Source organism: Penaeus chinensis, chromosome 13, assembly GCF_019202785.1.
Source record: "Penaeus chinensis breed Huanghai No. 1 chromosome 13, ASM1920278v2, whole genome shotgun sequence".
Taxonomy (NCBI): domain Eukaryota; kingdom Metazoa; phylum Arthropoda; class Malacostraca; order Decapoda; family Penaeidae; genus Penaeus; species Penaeus chinensis.
In genome coordinates, this window is record NC_061831.1 from 20,778,536 (window position 1) to 20,798,535 (window position 20,000).

Here is a 20,000-nt window from a genome sequence, read left to right on the forward strand (position 1 = left end):
CCTTGTTTTACTTGCCTGTTTCCGGTAATCATGCTTTAATGTGATTTTTTTCATTGCTTTCACTTTTTGTTTTTATTTATCTTTTTTTTTTTACAGTAAGACCAATTCAAAATAACATTATTTTTGAGCTAAGGTTTCTTGTGCCAGTGAGTGACTTTCAGAACTTCAAAGCATCTTGTGCCCTTCCCTCACACTACTCCTTACCATGCAGAGTTTATTGCAACTGTTGCACAATCACTCTGACATTTTTGCTCCTCTTACGAGATATCACACTCAAGTGGCTCCTCAAAGGACATCAAGTAATGATAAAGGCAACAAGAAGAAAAGAATGTGCAAGAGTATCTGACTTGCTACAAAATGTTACACAGCTCTTTGAGAATGATGTGGCATAAGCATTGTACTGCCAAAGTCAACTCTGCAAATATCTAAGTGATCAATAAAGAAGACAGCAAGGGTTCCCCAGCAATTATGCTCTACAAAACTTACTCTCCTAGCACTGCAATTAACCCCTTGATGACAGGTGAAGAAAACTAAAAAAAACCTCTATGCTCTGGAGATCAATGGCGCCAACTTTGAGCGTGGGAGTTCGGTAGATCAAGCCGAATCACCGGCTCGTATTGCTTTGGCGCGCTGCCGTGGCGTAAAGCTACACGAAACAGATCGAGCAGTTTGTTTTGACGCCTCACGGCGTGACCCGTCAGGAAAGGGTTAAAAGGACAGAAAAATGCTAGCTATGTGGATTGAAGATCTGAACCACTGTAATGTTCCGATGAGCTTTATGGCAATAAAACAACAACAAGGCACACTGGATGCTTTTTACACAAAGGAGCAGTGGGAGAGGAGGGATCCCCTCACATGGTTTTCTAGTTCGGCATCTCTGTGAATGGCCCCTGTGCTCCCCTCCATCGTCACTCACCAAGCTTTTCTTTTACTATTAAGCCTGATATATATATCATGTATTACAGTGTATAATAATATATATAACCTCTATATTTTTTATTTAATCAGAGTCAATCATTTTTGTTTATTTTGAGGGTTATGAATTCTTGGCAACAGGCTGGGGAATCCAACTTTGTTTTTCAAGGGAGGGATGGGAATAAATATTTCCCTTTATCTTCTTCATTTTACTTTATGGATTCAGGAAAGGATTTCTACCATAAACCAAGGATTACCTGTACGCAGAGTATATATATAATATACATATATATATATATATATATATATATATATATATATATATATATATATATAATTTTCAACCATCTGATAATATAATTTTTACCTCATCTACAAGTAACTTTTTTCTCATACTTTAATGTATTTGTCAATAACCAAGATGACTTTGTACAATATTCTAAGCATTGAATTGAAATTTTAAACACTTGAAATTAAGAACTGAAGACAATATCACTACTAATTCATCAATCAATTGATTCTTGTTTTTTTAATTTCATCATTATCAGCATAATTCAATCTAATGAGTCATCCTTATCATTACATCAATTACTAAAGTATTAGTGTTCCATCATGGAAGGTACCAAATACCTTCTGCACCCATCTGCACTTTTCTCTCAAGAAGCTTTGTATAGTAAGAAGACAAGACAGAACAACAGAAGCAGCTCACATACATCATTTCTTTGTATCTACATAACCTGGGAACAAAAAAAGTAAGAAAAAAAAAAAAAAAAGAAAGAAAAAAATCAAAATGAAAATAAAATCTATGTAAAACATACACAGACCAAATTGTTCCCATACAAATATCACACTGATTATGCTGAAAAATAAGAACTATATTTTCTGTAAAAAGATCTACATGAAAAAAAAGTAAATAAGAGTAAGTAACTTGTTTCACTAGAAGGCTCACAAAAGCGCCGTGCATAATTCTTGAAATGTGGCATGTGATGTGATCAGGATGTAAGTCTTCCGAAGTCTCTCTATGCAGAAGAAAATTTTCAATGATGGGTTATTTGATTCAGAATTGTTTCTGATCTCATCACACAATTGCAAGACTTTTTCCATAACAAACAGGTAGGTCAATGGGAGATTTGGCAAGGGCAGTTAGGTGTAATTTGTGAGGAAAGGAGGAGGGAAAATCTCAGATGAACGTTTATTCCTAATCTCAATCTAAAAGAGGAGAAAAAAGAAAAATATCTAAACAAAAACCCTAATCAAAGTTGAAACTGAAAGTGACAATGAAACGTCACGTATACCGTCAAGGGAGAACAGATTTCATTATGCCATGTAAGCTAAACCAAGGCAGTAATAGGGTGAAAAGATGCAGTGAACTGGGTCACAAAAAAGAACATAACAACCAAGAGACCGAGCACGAGAGGGCAAGGATGGGTACACTAAAGGAGAGACAAGGCATAAGGTAAGGTGTAATATTCTCGTACCTTGGGTATGATCCTCTAAGCTTCCAAGCCTTCAGAAAAATATATGGGAATATTACACCTCATGCTGTACCAATTAAAAAAAAAAATCGTAATAATAAACAAATGCCAGCTAATAGCCATAATACAACACTATCCCAAGGATCTTGAACAGTATTTTGGCTATTTGGCCGCCTGTTTTAAAGCTATCATGTATTACCAAAAGCCTCAGAAGGAGCTCCATGAAGATTTAAATATCATTTGTAACGGAAAAAAAGAAAGAAAAAAAAAAAAAGAAAAAAAAAAATTTAAGAAAGAAATGGGGATGGGAAACTTGTTATCCTTTAAACGTGTTCTATTGGAGAGAAAAAATTATGCTGAATATTTAATTATAAGATCACATCATATCTATAATTATTTATATAAATTCTCTTGATTTTACATATCTAAAAGCCTACATGGAACTGCGGCATCAAATTCCTTGTAACTTGACAAATGTATGAAGCCAAATACAGAAATGCAGAATGCATCCTCGAGATCACACTAGTCATGAGGTGAAAGATAAAGATAACATCATTAAATACATAAGGTAAATGTAAATCTAATAACATCTTAAAAAAAAGAATAAAAGGAACTTAACAAAATATGTACAGCATAATATACACCACAACTTCACCCATACCAACACACACATGATTATATAGTTATATATCATACATCTGGATAACAATCTCTCAATACTTTAAGAACAAAGGGAACCAAATATATAAACTCCACAAAAATCTACAAAATTGCATACATGCCCATATTTCATCTACTTTATACAGTAAACCTTTTATAACAAATACTCAACTTCTTTTGAGAGCTCTTTATAGATGAAGTCTTCTACACATTGAAATGAAATTATCTAAACCTTTAGGAAATATTCTAGCTTCAAAGGTTCTTACGTATAAAGATGATTAATATTATAAAAAAGTAAATATATAAATAAAAATAAATAAATAAATAAATAAAATCCCTGTTTGGTCAAGCATGATGTCTGCAGCAAATTTCCATATTAACTGTACATTGTAAGAGGAGGTTAGTCTATTGGTTATCTAGTGCTAAAGCTGAAGATACTCAAATTTAATTAAGCTTTAAGTCTATTATATCACTAGCTTTATTACGGTTCTCTACTGATGTTCAGTTACTTCAAAGACTGTCATCTATGATCTCCAGACAACTTTCTGAACAGTGGCTATTCCAGAAAAAAGTTAAATGTATAATCCTCAAAAATACAATGCTTCCATAGAGCAAAACCTTCTAAGTTCAAAAGGAGAAAAGGAAGTTTTTCTGGATACCAAAACAGAGTGATATTAGCCATACTGTACACACGCTAGCTTGTGAGCACATGCAGAGCCAATATAAGTAAGAATTAACTAAGAGAAATAAACCCATTCTCATTTCTAAATCTGTTTTCATCATCACTGCCATTACATAGTCAGTCACCATACATGATACACCATTGTTTCATCCAGTTGTGCAGCCTATTACCTACATCATCACTTCAGATGATGTGATTTCCACACATGAACCTCTTTGTACTACAAGAGTACAGCTAGATGTCTTTTACTATAACTAATACTGCTGCCTGAGTCTCTCAATTCTCTATAACCATTAAATCAACCCTAAAAATGAAAGATAAAATAGAATACACTCTTTTTCAGCAAGATAAAGAAAGAGAAAGATGGAAAATAAAAGGAGAAGCAGAATGAAAAAGAGAAAGAGAAAGAAAGGGAGAATGAGAGTGAGCAAGAGTGAGAGAGGAAAAGGAAGAAGATCGAGGCAGGAAGGGAGAGAGACAGAGGCAAAGTTTGACAGTGAGCACAACTGAAATATCACAGTCTAATGAAAGAAGAAAGAAAGAAAATAAGAAAAACTAATACTGAAGGGAAATCCCCCCAAACTTGTGCTGAAGCCAACCTAACTGAATGTCAAAAACCCCCTAAAATAATATCAAAATACATAACACACGAACCTGGATCTTTCGGAGGAGGAGGTCGCTGTTTTATTTCATCATACACATGTTCTACAAGGCGGTTATCCTTTAAACTTTCAATAGAATGATAAATATTAAGGTTTGGGTTAGTGGCATCGGCTTCTAATGCTTTCACTCGCGCTGCTTGCCTCTGAAGGGTCGATGGCACATCATAATGACCCCCTACAGCACCTAAAAAAACGATGATATTTTCCGTCTTAAAATCTTAGGCTTTGTGCCAATTTCAGGGGGTGAAACACCTTAAAAATTAATTTGGAAGTCCCAAATCAAATGGGGACCAATAAAAGCTAAAAAATCCCAATTTCAAAGATTGTTAAAACATTTCCAAACCCAATAGCTTGGTGACTCATCTGAAGATACTTGATTGTCACAACTAAGAGCCAATTCAATTAAATTGATGACCAACGTATTAATGCATATATTCCTACTAATTTTAGTTGCAATAATACACGCGCACTTACACTACTAGATAATTTGACTAGAACATCAGATTATTATAGAAAGATTTCCAGTCTACTGTAATCTTATTTAAATTTGAAACACTAGTTAATTATGCAATATTTATTATGCAGAAATAAATAACAAAAGGACTAAACATGAAAGCAAAAGCAATGATTCACAAGGAAAGGTCAAGATTTTTATTAGTTCATTAGTTTATATAAATTACTTAAAATTATCATATTTGTTGTCTGTAAATAATGAAAAGTCCTAGTAAACAGAATTCACAAATCCTTCCCACATGACTTTTAGGACAATCTCCACATATCTATATCAAACTAAAAGTAAGAAGTCGGAAAAACTACCTCAAGAAAATATGTAGAATGGTGAATTAGTAAAAAATGTTCTATCAAACTAATGCTAGACTTAAAAGGGAGAGAAAGAAAAAAAAAAAAAAAAGGCATTCTTTAGTACGAACAAGCAACTTACCTAAACTACTAATGTCATCGTCAAAGGTGAAAGTGCCTAATTTTTCCCACTCTCTATTCTTATCATCTTTTATTGAGAGGTTATTCTTAATGGTGACACCGTTGTTTAAGTTTCCATTCTCTAGGAGGTTTGGCTGCGACTTGCTTACAGTCTGGTATGCATATACCGGATTGTCAAAGTGGTGTTGATCTGCAAAGAAACTCTGTGTTAGGCCATCTAAAAATTTTCTATGCCTTACTTTGTCTTAAAAAAGGAAGAGAAGAAAAGAAAAATGATTACACTCACACTGAGACTGGTTATAGATATTTAAGAGGGATAGCTGCATCAGCAGAATGATAATAATATAGAGACTTGCACACTTTCTCTAATTCACTCACCCAGAGAGAGTAAAAAATAATAAAAATAAAAATATAGTAAATAATTACCCAAACTTTTTATTATTATTATAAAAAAAAGGGACAAACATACACTTTCCAATTAAATCAATATGCATATTTCTAACGATGAAAGAAAGTCCATGACGTGCTTGGTACCTGGACAAACATCAGCCTACAAATTGAAACATAAAAAAAGCAATATGATCAGCCAGACATTACCAAGTGTCAGAAGGAATGCTGTATTGAATCTTAAATGCTCCACGATGCAAATTTGACAACTTCTAAATCATAATGAAAAAGTATGTATATAAGTACGTAATACTTAAACAGCCAACAGCCATCAGGCAGGGTAGGGAAAAAGAAAAAAAATCTAAAATGCTCTTATCTACCCTCCTACCTCCAGTCTGCTATCTTCACTCCACACACCTGTTGACTGGATAAATTCATTTAACCTTCATGGAGCACCTGATGGCATAGGTCTTGGTGAAAAAGAAAAATAAGAAAAAAAAAAAAAAAAAAAAAAACAAGGATCATCCACCTATATACACCTTGTCACTCAGACCACTTTTTCAGACACTGAATGCACCACTTTTCCCGTGTATCTTGAGGTAAGACTGGCTCAAGGGGTGGAGGGAAGACATCCAGACGAGGCAGTGATATGTGGGGAGGACCTCTTGTGAGGAAGAAACCACATCAGTCAAAGGTTTTGATTTTTAGTCTACAGGGCTGTGAACTCAGGTAGGTCAGAGCCTGTAGGGTATATGAACATCTGTGTGATCCCCTGGTTAATTCAGAACCTCCTGAATAACATTACAACTGAAAATGACCCTAGTAAAACTAGTAATGTTTTTGATGATGTTTTTCAAAAACAAAAACAAAACTATAACAACAACAGCAATAGCAATAATAATAATAATAATAATAATAATAATAATAATAATAATAACAATAACAATAATAATGATATTATCTGTAGCATCAAACCTTTAATATGAATGATGACAATACTGTATAAATAATCAACCCAATGTCACTGGCAAAATGCTGTGTCCATTTTTTTTATTTTTTTTTGTGAAATGTCTGCACATAGATGGCTCTGCAAGTGCTTAGTCACAAAGGAGTCAATTAATAGACCTTGTGACCTAACCTGATTTCATCTTTCCTTGAATTTGCAGGAAAACCTCTTTTTCTTTATTAATGCTATGAACATCGATGGTGTTATTCTTATTATAGCCATGATAATTACTATAATCTTATGGACATAAATTATTTTAAAAAATCAAGGAAAAGGGTAAACAGGTGAGACTGCTACAACTCATAATTGGCTCATTGGTAACTTAGTACAAGTGGAGCCATTTATGTGTAAGAACAATTAATAAAATAATGGCCTTTACAATGACTGATGCATTCAAATTTCATATTTAAAGTTATCAATGAACAGATAAGCAATGATAGGGATAATGAGAGTGAGAATGCTGTTCTTATAATCATGATTACAACGAGAAACATATACTGTGCAAATTCTCAAAATAAAATTCAAACACACTGACACCAAGGCCAAATACCTGAAGGAAAACAAAAAAGAACATTTTTCTTCCACAGAATCCTGAGGTTACAAATCAATGGTGATGAGAAATAAAACACACCAAAATAAGAAAACTTCCCATTCATTTGTTTTTATTTAAGAATGTTATTTTCTTGTCACTTGTATCTAAATTAACATTTTCTTAATTTTTCCTTTTCTAATTTCATATCAGTTCTAATTTCTATCTGAGAACAAAGTCTACTACTACTACACAGTTTATAACGAATACACTGTAACACTCAGGTTACTACTTCCATTGTGTGCCAAGTTCTGTAAAGCCTGGCAAGCTCGATGTAAGCCCGTGGATATAGTTAAAACACAGCCATACCCAGTTGTAATTCTAAGATCATTATACGAGCATACAAGCCTAAGGAAGTAACTCAAAAATTGTATGGGGGGCAAAGGCAAAAATAAGTTCTCCTGTGAACATTTGCACTTTGCATAACCATGTCAAAGCAGGGAGGTCTACAGAAGCAGCCAGTGCTTGTGGTTACATATACAGATATACAGTGTATGTATATATATATATATATATATATATATATATATATATATATATATATATATATATATATATATATATATATATAGGTATGCCTTTGGTGACACAACTTTTGTATCAATACCAGAATTCTACAGTTGCATCTAGCACTGCAATTGCACATTTGCTTCTGGAGGCAGCTATTTAGCAGGTCAACAATGTTATGAAGCTAACAGCAGAAATAAATATACATGATGATGACCGGTGCTTGTATGAGCATGTATGTAAAAAGACGATGCCTATTCAGCATAATGATCTACTGCCTCTTTTTTTTTTAATATCATGAACAAAAATCCTATAAATTCCTATATAAATACATGCCCATGCAAATCTTGCACAAGGAGCTAGCTTAGCTTCAATGAAAGACACATACGACTCATTGAAGTTGGGACACAGTTGAAAAGTGGCGAATCTTGTCTTCTGGTGGTCTGAGTGGCTAGTCTGGATCCACTCTGCTCCATTTGCTCTAAGTCAGGGCTATGCCATCTAAAGTTCCAGGGCGGACTGGTTTCTGTGGCCAGTCAAGGAGGAATTGGGAGGGAGTGGAGACAGTGTTGGCAGAGGCAAAGATAAGTGTGGAGAAATACTTTTATGTAAATGTCACAAAGCAAAATCAAAAGCTGTGAGGGCTGTTAAGAGACAAAGCTTCTGATAGGCTTGAGTCTGATAGGTTTGCATTTGTGTTTGAAGTATTAGCTAGATGAAGTGATATATCAGACCTTATGTTAATTGTCTTAAGCTACTGTAACATATCAAAAGTGGAAGCCTCTAAGAATATTTTCAGGAATTAAAATATACCTCACTACTGTATATCACTGTACAAACCTTATATTCATATAACTTTTTTTTATAAATTATTTTAACTTTGTATCAGACACTATATTGCAATATTCAAAGAATATCAATATCAAATTTCTAATTTTAAAATAAAGTATACCAGAAACACAACAAATATTATAAGGAAATGTATACCTAAATACCAACTACAATTACTGAAGCAGCGTTGTGGGAAAAGAGAGAAAGAAGGAAAGGAAACAAGAAAGAAAAAAAAAACACGGACTAGGGGTGGAGGAATGCAAGGCTTCACTACATCTAAGTTACATGATAAAGAACAAGCCTTTTTTCCTTTTAAATTCCATTATAACAATACCATCCAGCAATTTTGAACATCCAACAAAACCAAATATTGCTGATCATCCTACAACATTCACTCTACATACAACACCGAGTTGCCAAATGCAATGTGATTTCCTCAATCATGTTTACCTTTCAACATATGACTCTTTGAATCATCCCTGACACAAGACAGAGATTTCCAGTTGTCTGAAAATTATGAGTCTTTGTTGAAACATTGTGATTATTCAGCCACACATCAGCTGGTAGAACAAGAACAATAAAAATTAAATGCTTCATTTGAATTGTTTAAGAATTCTTGCTCACAAATGCAGGTACATTTATATTTTTTTAGTCTGGGAAATCTTTTAACGTCTTTTACACTAAAGCATAAATGCTTGCACACTGACACTTGAAGAATGAGTGCAATTATATACATTATATCTATATACTGCCACAATCTGTTAGTTTGTCTGCTGAATAAAGAGATTAGCTTGTTATTAGCAGGAGATGGAGAATTTAGGCATGAGAGAGTACATTTACATATATTTATAAAATCAGAACAGAATGACACTGATAATTATATTTCTAAAGACAAATGCATATTACACGTAACATTTTCATGTGACTCAGTTTTACATCAACTTTGTCACTGTCCTCATTAAAGGCATTTATCAAAAGAAAAATAATCATCAAAGGGCTAGTTATTACCTGAAATCTAAATCTGTATGCATAGCAGACTACATAATACAAAATAAAATTAGTTTCCTACATAATTTAATAAGAAGTTCTGACAGCTAAGTATCGAACTTGATTCATTAGATGTGATTAGTTTGGGAATAAGAGACTGGCTGCTGACTTTGTTACACTTACCATGTCCCATATGGAGAAAGATGGGGGAGGGGGAGCTTAAAGTTGAAACTCAAGGGATTTTAAGCATGAATTTCTTTTAAAATTTGTGATAAAGATGAAGATCAATGAGCTTTCAACATAAACAATCATAAATAGACAATATGAAAAGAAACAGGAAAGAAAAAATGAAAAAAACATTGAGCCTCAAAAGAGGGTTTTTGAGTTAAAACACTTTCATTACCCTTTTCTCCCATTACACAATATCATTCAAAATTGCTGATCACCTTTAGATGTTCTGATAAAAGAAAGAAGGCTGATCATATTATGTGACCATTTACTAATGGGAAAAAAAAAAAAAATCAATCAATCAATCAAAATATGATACCTGCAACTGAACTCCATCTTTTGGTTACCGGTTGTCCTTTAAAACAAGAGTAAAATATCACAAATTAGACACAATTGGTTGTTTTTCTTCATAAATTCTCATATTTTCTGATCCTTTTTTCAAAATAAATTTGGATTCTACATGAACATCAAAGAATGCATTACCAACAACAATATGTAGGGATATATTTATATGCAGGCTATGTTTTGAGGTCGAAGTAAAAAAAAAAAAATAAATAAATAAATAAATAAATAGAAATAAATAATTAAATAAATAAATAAACAGACTTGTGCAGGTTAAATGGTAGTTTTGAACATTGAACATTCAGGGTAAAATGCTAAAGGAATACCAGGGTAGCCATGACCTAAGTAGGAGAAAACATAATATATATATACACACAATATACATGTTTATATGTATATGCATATGTATGTGTATATGTATATGTATGTGTATATGTATGTATGTAATTTATGTACATTTGTGTGTGTGTGTGTGTGTGTGTGTGTGTGTGTGTGTGTGTGTGTGTGTGTGTGTGTGTGTGTGTGTGTGTGTGTGTGTGTGTGTGTGAATATATATATATGTACTTTGTCAATACAATCACCTGGATAGCTAGTGGATAGATATTGGATACATACAACAAACCATAACAGGAAAGAGTTCACTTTAGAGTTTGGGAAAGAGATAGTATCCAATGAGTTATGGTGAATATCAGTTAAGAAAAAAGTTAATTACATCAAAAACACAAAATAGGCAAAGTGTTTGAAAATTATCTTACCGGACTTCTGTGAGAGCTTATTAGAAGGACGAAGCTTAGTGCTCTCTTTGCTCTCGATCATCTTGGGGCGTTCTAGTGTGTGTAAGCGTGCACAGAGAGAGAGTGATGGAAAGAAAGTTACAGTACACTTCTAACTAGCTGTACAGGCCATGGTTATAAATGTTGCATGATGGGGCCTGGCATATTCAATAACAGTGGACTAAATTCTGCTTTGGTTTTGATTATTCTTATCTTCAGTTTTTGGTCTTTTTGGCATCTTTTAAGGACTTAACAACTAATCACACAGTAACTGTCACATTATCATAAGACTTTCTCAGGAAGTATTTACTTCTAATACACAGAATCTTAGTCACTGTATAGATCTACTATGGAAGGTCAGAATTAATTGTGACTATAGAGCTGCAGTCTACAAAATAAGCAGAATTTGATTTTTTTAATATTGCATTGCAATGAAGCCTGTTAGCTGAGAATTTTTGCATACTCTAACAGCCAAATAAAGTTCAGCACTAATCTGTTGCCTTAGCATTGACAAAGCATTGCAGTGATTCTATAGTCAGAACACATTATTTGATAAGATCATGAGATCTATCCTATTGTAAAAGCCCTTCAGAACATTGTGTTCCTTCTAATACTATTCCTATTGTAATTATATAATCTTTATTATCTTTAAAATTATCATATACAGTAGACAAAACACCAAAGATGACTAGCAAGAGTGGAAAATACCAGTACCAGTACTTTACAAAGAAAAATCTATTTTTATGCCATGTAACATTAAACACTGTTGATATAAATCAACATGAAACAAAATAATTTCTTTGTTGTGGAATAACAAGATATAAACACTCAAATTTTGTGTTTCTGTTAGTCTTAAAGGGTGTACAGATATCATTAATCCTAAAGACTTCAAACACATATAGAGATGATAGAAAAATCATTAATAGAGCTGGTCTTGATAGCAATATTAACAGTCAAACTGGTTATAACAAAACAAATATAATTAATTACAAATTACAATGTTACAAAGAGCTTCTACTGCAGTTGACATTCTGAGGACTGAGGATTAAAAGCACATCAAAATGTGCTTCACAGCCAACACTGATACCCAAGGACAGACAATACAAAGTATCCACACTTTAACCAGCCAGACGAACATTTACATTGATCACAATGGGGAGATGCATCCAGTGCTTTTGAGGGAACACTGATATAGACATGGTGACAGAACAAGACAAAAGATGTGGAAGATGATCTTACTATTAACCTCTTACCTGTTGTTGATGGATTAGCTGTATACTGGACAACAGCAAGCTCTCTTTTTAATCTTTTTAATCTTCGTCTGAAAGAAGGAGAAAGAATATGATTTGTGTACAGCATGTTAACATGTGCATGAATGCTAAACTACCAAGAAACACTGAATGTCTAAAACAATCTGCTCTAAATGCATCACACTATCTGATATGCATAATTCTGTACTGATACTATAAAAGTTGAGATCATGAACCCATTATATCTTTAATATACTGCAAATAAATACATATAATAAAATATCCAGATCTAGAGCAGTGGACTTTAAATGAAAACAAGTCTGTGTACGCCTTTTACTATCTACCTGTAGTATATTATGATTGCAATGACAATGGTGATGAGAATGACTGACACGACGCCAACAATAAGTCCAGCATTATTTGATCCACTTGTCGTCGTTGGGAGGAAGGGAACATCACTTGTTTTGATGGGACTTGTAATTGGGATATCACACATGTCACCTGTAGCCAAAAGAAATTCAAATTTAAATAACACAATTCTGGTTACTTTATACAACAACATGAAAGAGAGAGAAAAAAATCTATTCAACTCACATTAATCAAAACACCTGCACTTACCTTCAAATCCATAACGACATTTACAGCCTTCAACAGGATGACAAATAAAATTATCAGTGCTGCAGTTGCACACATTCAGGCACTGTCGTCCATAATAACCTTCTGGGCAAGCTGAAATTGAGTACACGAAAATAAAGTATTTGTAATATCTAGTATGTGTGTCTGATCTGATGTTATTCAGTGATACATAATGCTAGTGACAGATACACATATACACTGCGCACATACATATTAATAAACACATGGCTAATAGACAATTACAGAATCCCCTGATGGACTAATGGCCCCATGCACTTACTCTGTGTACACCCTGGTCCCATCCATCCTGGCTTGCACTCACAGAACCCATCATTGCCTCTGCAAGAAGCATGGTTTCGACAATGACATGCTTGAAGGCAGTTGTAGCCAAAGGTCCCAGGAGGGCAAGGTTGTGAGCAGTCAGCACCTCTCCAACCGGGAAGACAGTGACACTCTCCTGCAGCAGGTATTTGTGGCATTTAGTTTATATGAAACAATGGTTGCTAAACTTTTTTTTATCAGGTGTGTCAAAGCTGGTAGTATTACCACCAAAAGATAATATGACTATAATTTCTTCAAGTGGGTTATGATGATGAAGGAGGAGAAGAAGAAGAAGAAAGGCTGGTAGGAAGAAGGGAGAAGGATGAAAGAAGAAAGAAGAGGGAGAAAGAAAAACAATAAGAAGAGAAGAAAAGAAAAGAAAGAAAGAAAAAGACAAAGTAAAGATAAACACAAACAAACTTATACCTGTTTCTGGGTTACACTCTGCTCCATTACGACATCTGCATTCCGTACTACAGCCAAATCCCCAGTATCCTGAAGGACAAGTCCGATCACATCTTGCTCCCCGCCATCCTGCTGCACAAACACAAGTCCCTTCCTGTGCATCACATGTACCATTTCCTAGGAAATAAAAAAACAAAAACAATTATCATCCAATTCTGCCATATTTAAAGTTTTAGGAAATATAAAAAACTAAGAAAAAAAGGAGGGAACATAATTTTCCATTTTATCCTTCATTTTCACCAAAGGTTCAGAAGACAAGGTACAGACCATGCACACAAGATGGGCAGTTCTGGTTGCAGTTAACCCCATATTTGCCAGGCCTACAAGGAGTGTTGCAATTGGCACCATGCCACCCTCGCTCGCAGATGCATTTTCCGTTCTGATAATTGCAGGACCCATTGTTCTTGCAGTCACATCTCTTTGTGCAAGATTCACCATAATTTCCACGGGGACATCTAGATTCACAGCTCACACCTGAGAGGGGAGGGGTGGGAGGGTAATTTTTGTTTTCTGATTGCAGCTCCTCAGTAGTTTCAAATGTTGGAATGGAATATATTTTGGTGTAAGTATTAAGTGGAACAAATTGGCCATTATCTGAAATACATTCAGAAATCACATAGCATGAGACGACCAAGTCTATATCAACCATCACTGAAAGAAAAGAAAAGAGCCAAACAAAAAACACACTAACCACGGAAACTGGGCTTGCAGATGCATCTACCAGTGACTGGGTCACAGCCTTCAACATTGGGTCCAACACACGCACAATGATTAATACAGCCCATACCATGGAAGCCCTGATCGCATGTCTTTTGGCACTTGTCCCCGAAATGGCCTGGACCACAGGTGCATTTTCCAGTGACTGGGTCGCAAGAACCATTGTTCTGGCAGTCACACACTTCAGTGCAGTTTCCACCATACAAACCTAGTGGACATGTTAGGGAACACTGCTGGCCACCCCAACCTAGAATATAGAAGATATTGCATATTTGTTAAATCTAAGTCTACAGAGCCTTGGATTATTCAAACCTAAATTTCTACAATAGCTACAATACTTTATTTTTACCTGGACTACAAATGCACTTTCCACTCTCATGGGAGCAGCCAAGAGCATTTTTACAGCGGCAATCCAATTCACAGTTCTGACCATACTTGTGTTTTGGACAGTGTTCACTGCAATCTTTTCCATTGTACCCTGTTAAGGAAAATGGTTTCATGTACAAATAATCAGAAAAAACACCCTCTGCAATTCTACATAATAAATGAATCCATACATTATCACATTATGGAAATCTAAAATAATATCTAGATATATATCTAATCACATGACTTTGAACAATCAAAATATTTTGGCAGGCACCACTGTCCATATCTCTTTTTCAGAATTATCTATCTTTAAATCATGTAGAACTATTCATTCACAAATTCCGTCTATTTAACCTCATAACATGATCTCTCACCTGGTGCACAGATGCAAGTGCCATCTACAGGGTCACAAAAAGCCCCATTCTTGCAGTTGCAACTATTTTGGCACTTCTCTCCATACTTGTAGAAGGGGCAGGCTCGACTACAAGTCTCACCTGCCCAGCCAGCTTTGCACTCACACTCACCCGTCCAAGGATGACATCTGTGTACAACTTGGCATATTAGAAGGGCACAACAATCACTGATATCACCAGGACTACCCTACTTATTTTTTCTATAACTAATTCAGGAAAAAAAAAGGTCAAAAAGAGAAAGAGTGGAGGGAATAATAGGAAGCATTGTTTTTAGTAGGGAAAAATTAAAACAATTGGTTTCTTTCTGATTTATCATGGGATATCATAATAAATCATAAAATTTGAATGTTATCATAAGCCTGTGTATATTGCCTAACAATCCTATCATCCTACCTTTCAGTGTTATGTTTTTCACAGGAACAAATTTGTGAACATCCAGGTCCAAACTGATCTGGTGGACACGCTGGCATTGAGCAATCGGCGCCCAACCATCCATCCTTGCAGAAACATCTTCCACTGATATGGGAACAAGTGGCTCCATTGCGACAGTTGCAAGATTCTGTGCAGTTAACCCCATACGTCCCTAAAGGACATTCCTCTTGACACTGTTCAACATTTGGTAAAATTAGGGAAAAGCAATTCTCATAGCATACTCTATATAATGGTCAAAACCTTTGAGAGACATTTACATAAATAATATAAACAAATATTATATTTATTATTTACCTTATTTCCTATATATCCTGAAGGGCACTTGCAGCGACCTGTTATGTGGTCACATGTTGCAGAATTGTAACAATCACAAAGCTCTGAGCAGTTGCGTCCCCAGGTGCCCTGAGGACATGGGTTGGCACACACATCTCCCTAATGGATGAAAGTAATATAATCATATACTGTAAATCTACCCATTCAAATATATCTGAAGAAACCTGAAACACCAAAAATTAACTGACAAACTGAATATACAACCTCATCTTTCTTTTTCACTAATTAACAAAAACAAACTATATTACTGACCGTCCAACCAGGAGGACACTGACATTTCCCATTGACAGGGTCACAGTGTCCACCATTTTGACAGGCACATTTGTTACTGCAGGCAGTGCCGTGTGTGCCCTCTGGACAAGACTTCTCACAAAGGGGTCCTGTCCAGCCAGGGGAGCATTGGCATGCCCCAGAGACATGGTCACAAGTCCCTCCATTCTGACAGCGGCAGCGATCTTTACAATCCTGGTGGAACACTCTTTGTGTTTAATCATGTATAAAGCAGTTGTTCTGCTATGTTTTACCTTCTACCTAGCTCCTCATGGGTCTACATCTGTCATCTATTCTGGTATTTTGTTTCATATGGGATACACTTTACCTGAGATAATACCCAGGCAATTATTTACAAATAGACTTAATCATAAAAACAGTCTATTATTAACTTTATAATAACAGTAAAGTAAAAAATTAAATGTATGAACAAAGAAAAAAATTGGAAAGAGACCAACAGTGAGAGCAAAATAATTGACTTAAAAAAAAATTATATATGTATATATGTATGTGTGTGTATGTATGTATGTCTGTCTGTCTGTCTGTCTGTCTGTCTGTCTGTCTGTCTGTCTGTCTGTATGTATATATATGTATATATATATATATATATATATATATATATATATATACATATATATATATATATATATATATATATATATATATATACATATATATATATATATATATATATATATATATATATATATATATATATATATATATATATATATATATGTATGACACAACACATGACAACTGAGAAAATCAAGAAAAAACAAACAAACAAAAAAATCCAAGAGAGAATGAAAAAGTTGTTAAAGGAATAAGCTAAGAATAAATAATATAACCATAATTGACAATATAATAATATAGCAGATAAAGAACAATATTCAACTCACTGCTCCATAATACCCATCCTGGCATTTTTCTTCACAATAAGGACCAATCCAGCCAGCATGACATGAGCAATTCCCATACAGTGGGTCACATTTCCCCTCGTGTAAACAGGGACAGTCATGGATGCATCCCATACCCCATTTCCCTTCTGGACATGCTGTAGAAAACAGAGAGATAATTATCAGAATTTCCCCTTAACGTTATCTATTACCTTTTATGTATAAGCACACACACACACTTCTCCATAAATCCATTTAACCTTGAAGAGTAGAAAAGTTCTTTTGATGGGATATTCTAAATATATCATGTTTAAATCTTGTTAGAAAAAATGTTTCAAGAAATAAATGTGTAACTTTCAATTAAGCAAGATATTTATGAAACAGTAATATGAATAAAATATCAAATGGAGTAGTACAAGCATAAAGTATTCATTCAATTATCTTCTTTTGGTTAACATACCATAACATTTAAATTTTCAAATTAAGAAAAGATCATATAATAATTTAGAGTAAAATATCATTTGCATCCATAAAAATATAAACATTTATGAAGAAAAAAATTTAATGCAAAACAAGGCCATGTATCCTTTATATTTTTGGCTTCAGGATAAACATGTTTCTAAAAACTATCTTTATTATATATATATATAATTTTTTTTTTTTGAAAATTACATCCACTAGTTTCTACTTAGCAGAGCAAGCTGAAGTTAACCAATATGAAAATTTCTTTCTCAGTATATTAGCATGAGAAACCTGTTTTCATATAACAGCATTGTTAGCAAAGCTTGACATCTATCTTCTTTTTTTTATGTCGTTCATCTCATAACCTTTTCTACTTAAAAGAAAAAGACACTCTCTACACATGCAGTAAATTAACTTGAACATCACTATTGATGAATTCAACACTGTTAAAGAGAAAATAAAATAAATCAAATAAATATACAAAGAAAGAATAATATCAGTACACAAACCAGATGCAACATCTCACAGAATAACAGATAAAAAGCTAAGACATAAACCAAAGGTAGTGCTGAAATGGCACATAATAACATGTACGAGTCACTGTTAGAAAAGGGCGGAGGTCCCACGCACTTTTGACCTACACCAAAGCCACTTGGATGCAGCGCCACGCAAAAAAACACAAAAGATTCAAAGACAGTCACACTTGTAAGAGATGGGTTGGCAAGCTTTATAAATAAACAATCCATCAATTCTTGTTTATTTTATAGGAAATAATGTATTCCATACAGTACCTGCACTATATTGGCTGCTGAGCCTTATGAGTCCTTTAATTTCTGCAATTATTACATAAACAGACAATGAACTGCATACTGCTTGAGGACAGGCTTGCTGGTCATAACCCATTCTGAGATCCCTGTGACTATATAATGATAAAAAAATTCTTTACCCTCTTAAAAATGTGACTGCTGGCCCATCATCAGTAAAGCTCTGACTGGCTAAGTGCAATTATCAGCCAATAGCTATCAAAATTCATTTTCAATAAGACTTACCCCTCATTTCTGTTGGCCAAGGAAAACAAATTAGGATGGGGTGAGTCAACATAACAAAAGGACACATAATACATGAACACAAGACTACACTCATAACACACACCACAGATAAGAATTAATGTTTATAACCTATAAACCTTTGAATTGTGTAATAAACCTTGAAATTAATTAGACTGCAACAGTTATATGAAAAGGCTCATGTTGCATATATTCCATATACAAAAGTAGCTGGATTTTGTTGAAACAATCCTTCATTCAGTAATCTATGTTAAAATTATAATATTTTATAAGCACTAAGGGTTAAACTTACATTTTAATACAGGATTACACTTTATGCTCTACAAACCACCTTTTACTTTATTGTAACATATTTAAATTTTATTAGAGAAGGCCCTTCACATAACTGTACAGCCAGTATGTCTGTTGAAAAGCTGTTAGGAAAGCAAACAATAATAATAATAAAAAAATAAAAAAAGTAATTTCCTAGGACGACTATTTCCACCGAAGACCCTGGTCTCTGAGACCTTCCACTAAGCTCCTCTACAACTAGCACCAAGTCTTGTCTCCGCCACCCACCTTGTGACCAATAAAATGAGTGCCGTGAAAGCTACATACCATCACCTGATGTAACGTGCCAGAAGTCACCATCACAGAAACTTTGTGTTTACAACTTCCATTATCAGGTGCTAAATATTTACTGCTAACTGTTAATGACTTTTGTGCAAACATTATTATGTCACTGAGATTTAGAATCTTAACTTAATGGTTTATCTTTATACTTTAAATACTCAGACCTATTGTATCTTTTTTTGGTAATTCTTATTAAAGCATTTTGAAGTGCAAATGTGCAAACTTCTCTCTTTTGTCTTTAATGTAGCAAATTCAAAAAAATGTTAGTGTATTTTGCTGAGTGGAAAGTGCAAATCATTATTGTGCCGAAGCTATTTCAAGCACAGTCTGATAATTAAATGAAGTTGTTGGCACTATGTCACATCATAGCCCATATCATTGTGCCAGTGGTGCCTAAACAACTCTGAGGTGGGTGCCGGGAGAATACGTGTGCTACTCACAAACATAGCACTGCGGGCCAGAGCACGGAACCAGGGCATTATGCACTGTGTCGTCAATACCAAACTCCATCAAGTTGCCTAACAGATAAAGGCCATTATTATTACTTAAGGTTTGTTGCTGCGCAGTTGCCTACTTTTGCTAAAAGTAGAAGACAATTAATCAATACTAAAAACAATGGGATCAGTACTGAAAGCTGATCTCACTTCTGTTTATGCTTCCTTTTATTATCATATAAAGTCTTGCTGAAAGTTCTACAAAGCCAAAAGGTACATTATACATTAATCTCAAGAGGGGGAAGCTCTAAGTCTTTTATGAAATCACTAAACCTAT

At 34.3% G+C, this 20,000-nt stretch overlaps 1 protein-coding gene across 6 annotated transcripts in view; it reads right to left on the bottom strand.

Moving 5' to 3' along the window:
• LOC125031682 (protein draper-like) overlaps positions 1 to 20,000 on the bottom strand; it is a 71,108-nt gene that overhangs the window by 6,069 nt on the left and 45,039 nt on the right. For 3 of the 6 annotated variants that reach the window (XM_047622567.1, XM_047622568.1, XM_047622569.1), the window contains 17 exons: positions 19,670 to 19,747; positions 17,092 to 17,246; positions 16,172 to 16,384; positions 15,881 to 16,018; positions 15,548 to 15,759; positions 15,116 to 15,282; positions 14,722 to 14,850; positions 14,347 to 14,619; positions 13,923 to 14,129; positions 13,617 to 13,772; positions 13,150 to 13,326; positions 12,852 to 12,962; positions 12,578 to 12,734; positions 12,237 to 12,304; positions 10,966 to 11,037; positions 5,335 to 5,523; positions 4,387 to 4,578 (listed from right to left, as the gene is read on the bottom strand). In XM_047622567.1, the coding sequence (XP_047478523.1) occupies positions 4,387 to 4,578; positions 5,335 to 5,523; positions 10,966 to 11,037; positions 12,237 to 12,304; positions 12,578 to 12,734; positions 12,852 to 12,962; positions 13,150 to 13,326; positions 13,617 to 13,772; positions 13,923 to 14,129; positions 14,347 to 14,619; positions 14,722 to 14,850; positions 15,116 to 15,282; positions 15,548 to 15,759; positions 15,881 to 16,018; positions 16,172 to 16,384; positions 17,092 to 17,246; positions 19,670 to 19,747 (2,694 nt within the window). The remainder of the gene's footprint in view (positions 1 to 4,386; positions 4,579 to 5,334; positions 5,524 to 10,965; positions 11,038 to 12,236; positions 12,305 to 12,577; positions 12,735 to 12,851; positions 12,963 to 13,149; positions 13,327 to 13,616; positions 13,773 to 13,922; positions 14,130 to 14,346; positions 14,620 to 14,721; positions 14,851 to 15,115; positions 15,283 to 15,547; positions 15,760 to 15,880; positions 16,019 to 16,171; positions 16,385 to 17,091; positions 17,247 to 19,669; positions 19,748 to 20,000) is intronic. The other 3 variants (XM_047622571.1, XM_047622570.1, XM_047622572.1) reach the window with 3 other exon arrangements.